This window comes from Alligator sinensis, unplaced genomic scaffold (genome assembly GCF_000455745.1).
Source record: "Alligator sinensis unplaced genomic scaffold, ASM45574v1 scaffold1014_1, whole genome shotgun sequence".
Taxonomy (NCBI): domain Eukaryota; kingdom Metazoa; phylum Chordata; order Crocodylia; family Alligatoridae; genus Alligator; species Alligator sinensis.
Genome location: NW_005842692.1, coordinates 151,009 through 161,976, shown reverse-complemented (window position 1 = coordinate 161,976; position 10,968 = coordinate 151,009). Strand labels below are relative to the sequence as shown.

Below are 10,968 nucleotides of genomic sequence, written 5' to 3'. Positions count from 1 at the left end.
AAGGGGGGGGGGGGGGGGGGGGAAGGGAGGGTGGGGAGGATTATGGGAGGGTGTCCACACCCCCCAACCCACAGAGAGAGAGAGAGAGAATTGTTCCAGTGTCTGAGAATTTGTCTCCCCGCTTCTTCCCCCTTTTCTGAGGTTTTAAGGAATAATACCAGGGAGGAGGATATTGGTTCCTTGGGATGGCTGGCTAGGAATTAGGCCTGGCAGCTTTAAACAGGGATGAAACCTGGGTGTTTCTAATCCTTCCAGCTTTGGGCCAGGGTTGAGGTTTGCAGCCTCTTGCTCCCAGTGGAGCTGTGTGACCCAAACTACCTACAGCCCAGGCCTAGACGTCACCAGTTGGGCCAGCTGTAGTTAATAATTAACTTGGCTCTCCAAATTCATCCTGCAGGTTTAGTTTCAGCAGACCACATAATCCAGCCCAGAAGTTTTGGGGTATGTGCATGCTGACTGGAGCCGCAGTCGCTCCCTGTCCCCCACCACACACAAAACCCTCTCCATAGGAGCAAAGATTGGCACTCTACCACTTCTCCAGGAGCAATGGAGCCCCTTGCAATGGAGAAGGACCCATGCTCTTAAGCAGCTCCCTGCAGCACAGCAAACCCAAGGAGTAGCTCATAGGATTATCTGGTGTAGGTCCCCATCTCCAGCCTATTGCTGAAGGGCAGGTATAGGGGTGCAGGCTCCTGGAACTACCTCCTTGGGGCTCCTAGAGCCCCAAGTCCCAGATAGTCTCCCCCAAGACAGAGCTACCTATAGACTTCGCTTTGTAGTTAACAGCATTTTAAAATTATATTTAGTGTTTTCTTTTGGTTTTTTGTTTTTATTCTCTGGAATAAATTTAGGTTTTTGTGTTTACACTGCTTGCAAGGAGGGGGTTTGGCCTATATGGGACGCCTCAGCAGATTTAGTGTTCCCAGATTTCTGGGTAGAGGCTCAAGCCACTGGTATAATTTATGGGGTATCCCAAAACATGAACCCAGCCTTTCTTGCTGCCAACTAGTACCTGGCAGAAGGGCTACACTGACAAGCATCATTTGTGGCACGAGTTGTCCCAAATGACTTGCCACTCATGGATAATTTTAACAGAAAAATTGAGACTACTGAAACATGAAAAGTACAAGCTATCTACTGGGGACACTGAACCTCAAAAAAGCTTCATTTGCCTAAGCAGCTTCACAGGCATATTGAAAGACAAATAGCAAGAACTCTTTTAAGAATCTGAGTCACAGAATCACTGAGTTAAAAGCTTCTCCTGGGCAGCCTATTCCACTGTTTTACTTAAGGTTTTGTTTTTTTTTTCCTGAGATCAAATCCTAATCTATTTTGTAGTAATTTACAACCATTGCTTCATGTCCTGCCCTCTGAGGCAAGGGGAAACCCTTGATCACCCTTTTCTTTATGGGAGCCTTTCAAGTGTTTGAAAACTGCAATCATGCCCCCTTAATCTCATTTTCTCCAAGCTAAACACATGTAACACTCGCAACCTCTCCTCATACAGCTTGCTTTCCAACCTATCATTTTTGGCACTCACCTTTATACCCTCTTCAACTTCTCCACATGCTTCTCAAAACCTGGAGCCGAGAACTGCATTCAATCATAGTCTGAATAGAGTAGTACTATCACTTTGCTTGTCTTCCAGTTAATATTCCTGTAAATTTGGTGCTAAATTATATTTGCTTTTTCTGCAACCATGTCACATTGCTGACTCATGTTGTCTATGATCCACCAAAACCTAATCCTCTAGGGAAAACTGTTTCAAAAAGATACTCAGGGTCAAAGTTGGGTCTGTATCAATGTGGACCAAACCAAGTTGATGAACTACAGGAAATAGTTTGCTTATTTACAAATAAAACTGAGGCCAGAGAATTTGCCAGCAGCCTAAATTTCAGCAAGTGTGTCACTGAACTCAAGCATCTCCTTTAAACTGCAAATCTAAATCTTACGGATGTTTTAATCTTAGCTGCTTTCTGTTTATATGATGCAGGAATGACTTCTAGAAATTTCACTGGGAGAGCAAGGAAGTTCTCTTAGGAGCCAACATTTCAAAAGGTGGTGTATATAAAAGGAAAAATCCAAGTCTGCATGCAGTTTAATTACAGTCAAGGAAAAACATCACTAGTAAAATCCTTCATCTTGCCTCTAAACAGCAGTTATAGAGTAGTTTAACCATAATATATGCTCCTTGCCCATTTCCTGAACACGGAACCGTATGCAACCATAGAAAAGCCAGCTGCAGCAGAACATGGTTATTAGTTTCCTGGTGGTTTGCAACCTGCCTAATTTACAGAAGGTTGCAGGCAGGTTGCAGAATTAAGGACAAGCCACTCAGCTCGTTAGTTGTCCAGTGCAGCTGATCAGAGAAGCAAAGAACATTGAAATAAAAGCCAATGCACACAATTGTAGTACCTCGGCTTCAGTTCTGTATACTCCATTTACTTCACAAAAACCTGTCTTCACAGGGGCAAGAGGAACCTAACACTGAAAAAGTATGAGTTTTATTGTTTCAGTAGTAGAACAGGGTTGTTGATCGTCACTAAATGCATCCATGTGTTGTCCCCAAAGGACAGTGTGAGTTCGTGCCCGGTGCGCTTTTGCCAATAAACACACAGGGGTGGAGGATCCAACTTCAGCTTCACTGTTTCCAGTCTGCGCAGAGAGGGGTGCTTGGCAATCGTTTGCAAAGCAAGCACCACCGGTTTCTACCTTTGGGTACCTTTTATACATATGTTTGCAAGTGTATCGCTCAGTGATTGGTTACAAGCCACTGACATAAGACGTTCTCTACTAGCATGTCTCTAAACCTATGTTTTAGCCATGTAATTCATTTGCATACATATATGTTTCATTAACAAACTTTTACCCTGCCCAGGGGTGTGATTTTTAGCATTAGAATGAGACCTTTTTCTGAACTTCTTGCTATCTTACAAGTGTCAGGGAGACATTATCCTGCTGGTGTTAGGGAGGCATTCCAGGAATCCTCTGCATCCCACACGCTGTGCTCTGCAAGCATCTCTTAACACACACATACCACACGCCTCCCAGCATCTGCAAGTTGCCTTAAGTATTCGGTCAGATATAGTTTGCAAAAGCTAGATATACCATAAAAAAGATTACATCACATGGGAGGCCTATTCAGTGGACTGGCATAACGTTGCAAGCCAATGTTGAAAAACATTGCACCAAGATAGCGTTATCAGCAGGGATCCAGGTTTTCTGTTTCCCATGGAAAAATGAAGTAAAATACAGATTTCCCCCCTGACCAGAGTAAAACACAGCTTTCTCATTTTAGCAGAGAAACACGTGGATTCTGCAGTTTTGCAACATGCCTTCTGTAGGCTGGCAGAGATCCAACCTGCAAGGGCCTGGGAGGGAGCCAGGGGAGGAAGGTCAGGCAGGAGGCATCATGTGCATGTACACACGGAGACATGCACATGGCCTCTAAGCAGCTCCCGCAGGTAAGTGGCGGTAAGGGATTGAGGCCTCTACAGAGAGGGAGTTCGGCAGGGCTGGGGCTGCTGCCTAGCCAGGCAGTGTATGGGACTAGGGGCCCCTAGCCACAATACACAGTCATAGGGCCCTGGCAGGGAGCGGGATGGGGCCACAGGCAGCTCATCCTGGAAGCAGGGGGTGGGACCGGCTCCCTGCTGCTGCATGCACTCTTGGGGAGACAAGACACCTCTCTAAGGCACAGCAGAGCTCGCAGCAGCAACCAGCTTTACTGCGCAGCCCCACTGTTCCCTGCAGTGCCAGGTCACACCCACTGGGTTGCAGAGGCCCCCAGGGGAGAGCGACATCGTAGGAACCCAAGACTGCAGCGCACAGCCTGAGCCAGTCCCACACACAGATATGGGGAGCATGGGCTGCCCCCCAGAATGCGCACAGCAGCAGGGAGCACCCCCCCCCCAGCCCCCAGCAGGCCCCAGGGGGGGGCGGGGGGCCCCCCCCCCCCCAGCCCACAGCAGGCAGCAGGGTGGCGAGGGGTGGGGGAGTGAGGCTCCACTCCACTCTGCTGCAGCAGCCAACACCTCCTGCCAAGGGCAGGGGGCTACGGACCCAAGTCCCTGGCCCCATAGCCTTGGCAGCCCTGGGAGGCGAAGGGCACAAGCAGAGCCAGAGGGGCTGTAGGGGGCCTTTCATTTTAATCATAGATTTTGGGGTTATCAGAGAATTTGCCATTTTTATTAGAGAATTTGCCTTTTTTAATCAAAAAAACCAGGATCCCTGGTCATCAGCAAATGTTGCAACACTATAAACATTTAAGTGTGTTATATTAGCCTGACGGACAGAATTCCTGTAAGCTCTATATATATAGGATTCTAATTAGTATAATCGACACATATACACAGGGCAGAGGGAGTTCGGATTCTCCATGATAAAAAATCCAAAAACCAAACGCCAAAATGTACAGGTATTTAGGTCTGATTTTACTGAGGCACTGGTAGGCTTCCAAGCATTGTGTTAAACTGATACCTATATACACACACACACCTCTCTATATATAGATATTGATATATCAATAGCAATATAATGGCATTTCATTTTAATCAGAGAATTTGAGATTTTTAAACAGAGAAAAATCGGGATCCCTGAATATACTATCAGCCTGCTACAAAATTCCCATGGCAGGAATAGACCACTTTGTTCCTCTCACTGCAAAACTCAAAATAACTAAGGGAAGAAATGAGGAGCTGGAGATACATTCACATACAAATGCACCTTTCTTCTATATAATAGTGTGAGCTGCTGAAATCTTTGCAAGAAATCCAGTTAATAAGGCATCTTTTATATAGTGAAGAGAATTTACAGTACATGCAGATCAGTGCAAGAACAGATTCTGTGGGGCACAATTTTATAAAGGCATACATGACATTCAGTCTTCATGTCTGCTTATTATAGGGTAACCTCAGCTGGAACGTTTAGAACTTATATACCCCAATGCCTCTTGCCAGCTCTGGGGGAGGTATGATTGTGCCATAAGATCTGTATACACCTTATTTCCTGGCTTTCAGGGAAGTTTTAGATATAGATGCATCTGACATTCTGGGAGGATAAGCAGCAGTGCTGGTCAGCCTTAACAGTGTGTTAAAGAAGGCCTGTGGCAATGAAAATACAGTTTGAACAGCAACTACATCATTTACTAGCATAACCTGGAATTACTTCGGAAGTCAGCAACACAGTCTTCAGAGAGAAAGAATCACAGGTGCTCAGCACCACTCTGGGAAAGGGGACAGAGTTAAACCAAGAAGCATCTTCATCTACCTGCAGAACAGAGCATTACATTATTCATTTGGTTTCCAAGTGAGCATTTTAAACACACTACAATTTTGTATTTGCACCTTGATGCATACCCCAAGCATTTATGTTGCGTACAACCACAGTATACCTTTAACAACTAATTAGAGCCCGCAAGTCAATTAAATATAAGTGACTAATTAAAACATTATGCAAAGAGTTCTACCAATCTCAACTTTGTTTTTTTTCCTTGTGCAAATAACATGGGTATAAGATGTATAGTCCTCCTCCCCCACTCCACAAGTTTTCATGCGCTGAAACTTACTTTGGCTAGTCTATAAGGTACAAATCTACCCTGCCTTCTATCTAATAATATGCAACAAGGTAAAAAAAAAAAAAAAAAGTAAGCAAGCTTTATTTATACACACCCAGTCAATACCTAAAAGGTTGCCTAATCTCATACATTCAAGTCTGAATACTTGTAATTAAAATCTTGATTCCAAAAAAGATAAGTGATGGAGTGAAAACTTAAGCAGTGTTAAAAAATTACAAGAGGTGTTAGTTTCCTCTTCAGTATTTAAAACCATGCTCCTATTTTACATATAGATAGTGGAGCTCAAATTTTAGCTAACTTTACTTACCAAGAAATTTAACTTTCAGCCATCAGTTTAGAGCCTCAACTCCTCAGTCACCCTGTAAAGGCTTAATTGGGCCAGGTGACAAGTCAGTCACCTGGAACATTTATCATCCTCCTCTCCAGAATCTTAGCATTAGAACAGTGGCTAGTCTCCCCAAGTTGACTGGAAAAAGTCTTCAAAATGTGAATACAACAGCACCATCATTTTAGTGGTGCAGCAATATCTGCCTACATTTGCAGAAACCTGAAAAAGGTCAGTGGTTTGAACTGCTCCATTCACTTTAGACGATTTATTTCTATGTCCAGTTATAAGTTAGGCATTGCTGAGAAAGTCAAAATATGAGACTGTTCTGCTCTAAGACTTATGCCAGTACCCAGATCCCAAATTCACAAACCCACCTTGGCATTGCTATAACTGTCTGCTCTTACAGCAGCAGAGTCATGATCATATTTTACCCTTCAGTACATTCTACTACAAGTACTATCTTCTGGCAATTTAGCAAAGCATCATTCCCTCTTCACAGCATATTAAACTCCACCCCTCTACTAGTCATGGAATAGTACTGTAATAGAAGCATGGTAACATAGCTATACTTAGCACTATAACTACTTAGTGGCATAAACTGCTTTGACCTTCTGAATATGCAAATAATTTGTGTTTTATATTTAAACATAGAATATTTTGCAGAAGTTTCCATAACCCCAAGCTGGGCAGTTTTCGTGGATTATCTGTGTCACAAATTAATAGTTTTTTTTGATAGGTTTTATGGATTATCTAATTTCACTTTCACAGAATAAAATTCACTTTCAGATTATTAAAGGAGCACAAGTGACATCTGATATGCAGAAATAGGAACACTGTACCTAAATTTATTCTAACACATGAGATTCACTCAAAAAAAAAAAAATATATTCAAGCAACACATTTCCTGCCAAAATTTTAAAGAAAGCCAAGTCACTGGAGTCACTGGCTAAACACCATGAAACAGATTTTGCTGAAGCAATTACGCATCTTTTGATGGCAACAGCCTCTCTCTCTACAGGTGCAGAGATTATTTTTCAATTCAGTTTATTCAGCTAGTAAATGACTAATGTATTTGAGGATGCAAAACTAATTGTAACAGAAACAGCATAAAACCTTCTTTCAATTTTCTTCTTCAAATCTATGAATAAAAAACAAGGAGCCACAGAAAGAAATCAACTATTGCTAAGACCTTGAACCAACTGTCTGGCCACAAACTGCAAATAAGGCTTTTTCTTCATCTAAATCCAATCTTTTAAAGAAAACAGGTTGTCTTCAGAAATAAACTTATTTAGCCAGGATGTAATGTACACTGAAATTCAAACCATTTTAAAAATTGAGAATTTAATTGAATTCCAATGTCCATCCAAATGCAAACAAATCACTAATCATCTGGAAAATAAGTGTACCATTTCTAACATAATGCAAATTTAGAAAAATAAAAATATAGAAGAGTAATCAATTACAAGAAAAAAAATTACAAATATAAAACAAGATTTACAGGAATTATTTAAAATAAAAGTTTAAAGCATGAAGGAATCATCTAGCAACTTTGGCATTTTTGGTAGTGGAAAATGTTATTTGCTTTACAGGTCAGAAGTTCAATGTGGAGCCCAGAGAATTATTATATGAGTGGATATTTTCATTCCATTTTAACTTTTTGATCTCCTAATAGATGTGATTAGTCATGTCAGTCTGAAGTCAAGCAGAAGGTAGGGCAGGGTAGCACCTTATAGACAGTCTACTGATAGCTTCTAAGTAGGTAGTTGCCTATAAAAACTCAGAAATATCTGGTTCAGAGAGGTATAAGGTGCCATCCTGCCCTAACTTCTACCTGTTTGAACAGAGGGAGTGGCTGCTACTTTGGAGGAAAAAGCATGATATTTAATATTATTTCTTATAAGATCTTGATTAAAATAACCAATTAGTCCAACTCTCTCTATAGTTATTGCTGCTCTAGTTCCTGCATACATGGAGCCTTTTTAACTAGAGCCACAGACATAATGGCTAGGGACAGAAGTTGTATATAAACCAGTATAAGTGATCTGTAACGCAACACAAGTTCAGTGTACATAAACTGCTTTCAAAATGCCACCCCCCTTCTAATACATACAATTATTTACCATTACTATCTAGAAAGGCCAAGTACTGCATGCAATAGGTTTTTAGAAAGTGTAAGTGCAGATTTTTCAAAGAACATTCATATACAGACTGTGAACTTTGTTTCAAAACCCAAACTATTAACAAATCTTTACCAGAATAGACCATATGTGCACCAGACACTGAACAATTAACATTTCCATTACTGAACAATTGCATTTAAAATAATCAAGACCCAAATGTTTGACTAAATAAGTAGGAACTAAGGATAGATGAATAAAATCCACTAAATACAGGGTCCCTAGAGGGGCCTTAGCAAAGAAGCGTTTCTGTTCAGTGATGCCCAGATATCCGACAGTGGAGATCCTCATTCTTGTAATGGATCAATCGTGCATGGGACATTTAGACGCTACCAGTTAAACTACTGGTTAACTGCTCCAGGGAAAAAAAACTTCATATATAGAGCAAGCTTTACAACAGAAACAAGCTTCCTCTGACTAGCACACAGAAATCTTCAAATGAAGCAACAGAAACCTGGCTCTGCACTGCATCATACATACAAATAAGAACTACGAAAAATAAAATCAGGTTAAAATTACTAAGATCAGTTCAAGATGACAAAAAATGAACACCTTTGAAAAAGAAAATCTCACACATTAAAGAGTTATGTAAATCTCAAGCTAAGGTTTGATGAACAATTTGACAGCCAACCTATCCATGTATTTCCATCATTGATAAAAAGTAAATATTAGTACACAACATCATTTTGATCATTTTAATCTTTCAGTATTCAATTCAAACTACGTTAAAGCTACCCTACTTTAACAGGTGACAAAGTTCTTTGTATATACTTATTGTTAACATTTTAAACCTTAATACTTAAATATACTTTAATATGATATTCAATTGTTTATTAGGACAAGAATTGTTTCAATTTTTATATAAACACAATTATACGGTCTGATTAAAAGTTGTTTAGTTAGATATACTAAACAATTATATGAAATACTAACCATGTTTGCAGTTCAAAGAAATTATACCAATTTGGATATATCCACAAAATGGCTATAAGAAAATTTTGCATGAGTTTGCATATATTTCCAACTAGTTTTAATTGTTAAAAATATTTTATTTTGGACTATATACAACTGTATGAAAAGCCTCATTTTCTGCCAACTCAGCTATGCATGAATAAGGAGTTTTATTCTACATGCATAATTCTGTTCTTAGGTTGGATCATTCATCTCCTATAAACTGTAGTTCCCAAGTAAGAGACAAGGATTTTTGTGGGTGATATCCTTTACTGCATGTTTGGGACAAAGTTGTATTTACTTTGAGGGACAGAGTTAAGACTGATGGGATGCTGGTCATTTTTTTTCCCCCCTGACTTAATTATATATTTCGGAGGTTAATGCTGAGGTAAAATATACAGAATTAACTCACTATTTCCAGGATATTTTATTATTCTCTTACACTGTATTGGGCAACTTTTAAGTTTCGGGTTTTTTTCCCAATTAGATTAAGTAAAGATTGCTTTGGTAAGATAAATGTGTTTGTATTGCATTAACGTTCATTTTGTTTTAAACATCCAGTGTATTTAAAGACAGAAAACCTGTAACAACTGTGTATTAAAATCCATCAATTGCTATTGACTGAAGAACAGGCAAGTTAAGTACATTTGAAAGTTTAATTTAAACAAACACAGTTGTACTTTTTTCACTGTGTGCAGTTTCAGACTCATGCGTTAAATAAGCATCTACCTGGAACTTGCGTTCAGTCCCTTCTGAAGGAATAAAAGCAAAGCAAACTACAATTAATGTATTAATGACTAGTTACTTTTGTTTTAATAACCTTGAAACTTAAGACCACATTCCAGAGTCAACTGAAATGCAAATTTTAATATATTTATATAAAAAGTGAACATCCTGAAAAAATTGTTCAAGCATGAGATCTCATAGTTACAAATACAGGTAAGCCTCACTTAACATCATGCCAGTTAACATTGTGTTATTACATGGCTGATCTTTTAGAGAACATACTCATTTAACGTCACGCAATATTCAGTTATAACATTGTTTGGCCGCCACCGCCTGCTCATAGGTAAATCCTGTGACGTAATTGGATTCACTTAACATCATTTCGGTTAAAGTTGCATTTTTCAAGAATGTAACTATGATGTTAAGCGAGGAGTAGCTGTAGGACAGATTAAAAAACAGCTCCACTTTTTTTTCCTGAGGCCATCCATCAGAAATTTCAAGACAAAAAGGAAATAACCCAAAACCAGTGCTTGATCATCTAAACGTTAACAACAGACAATTGCATAGGCTCTCATTTTTGGTTATTTTTTCTTTCTTCTCTTTCAATCTGTGTTAGCTTTCAACTATCCTATGACATCAATTATCTTGTAACATGAAAACTGTCTGTAGCAAGGAGGAAAGGGAAATTCATACCCAACACTGGACTATCACTATGATAGCCTTAACATAGCAAAAACTTCAGCTATAGGGACAGAAGTTGCACATAAACCAGTTTAAGTAATCAGACACTGGTTTAAACCTGCAACAGAAGAGCAGCTCAGTGCACATATACCACTTTCAAAATGGCTGAAACAGGTTTAAGATAAACCTGGCTGAATGTAGTATCAGACTTAACTGATTTGGGTCAAACTAGTTTATGAAACTTCTGTCCCAGACCCCTTCCTGGTTCAAGTTAAATCAGAGTCTCCCAGCATCCCAGCATGTTTTGCAGCCCTGGGCTGGGCTGTGCTTTCTGCTCCAGCAGAGCAGGGCTGGTCCCACCCCTCTGCTCCCTACCAGTGAGCACTGGCTGACAAGGGGCTAGGAAGGCAAGCCTGGCTGGGGATGCAGCCTAGTCTGCTGGAGGCAAGGGACTGCCTCCCCGACAGCAAACCCTGGCTAGGGGTTGTGGCTAAAGAGGGGGGGGGGGAACAACACCTTTCCCTCCCCCT

At 40.3% G+C, this 10,968-nt stretch overlaps 1 protein-coding gene across 1 annotated transcript in view; it reads right to left on the bottom strand.

Annotated features, from left to right (window-relative positions):
- Window positions 1-10,968, bottom strand: part of NBEA (neurobeachin) — an 827,350-nt gene that overhangs the window by 685,516 nt on the left and 130,866 nt on the right. The window contains exon 3 of the mRNA XM_025215995.1: window positions 5,167-5,268. Within this exon, the coding sequence (XP_025071780.1) occupies window positions 5,167-5,268 (102 nt within the window). The remainder of the gene's footprint in view (window positions 1-5,166; window positions 5,269-10,968) is intronic.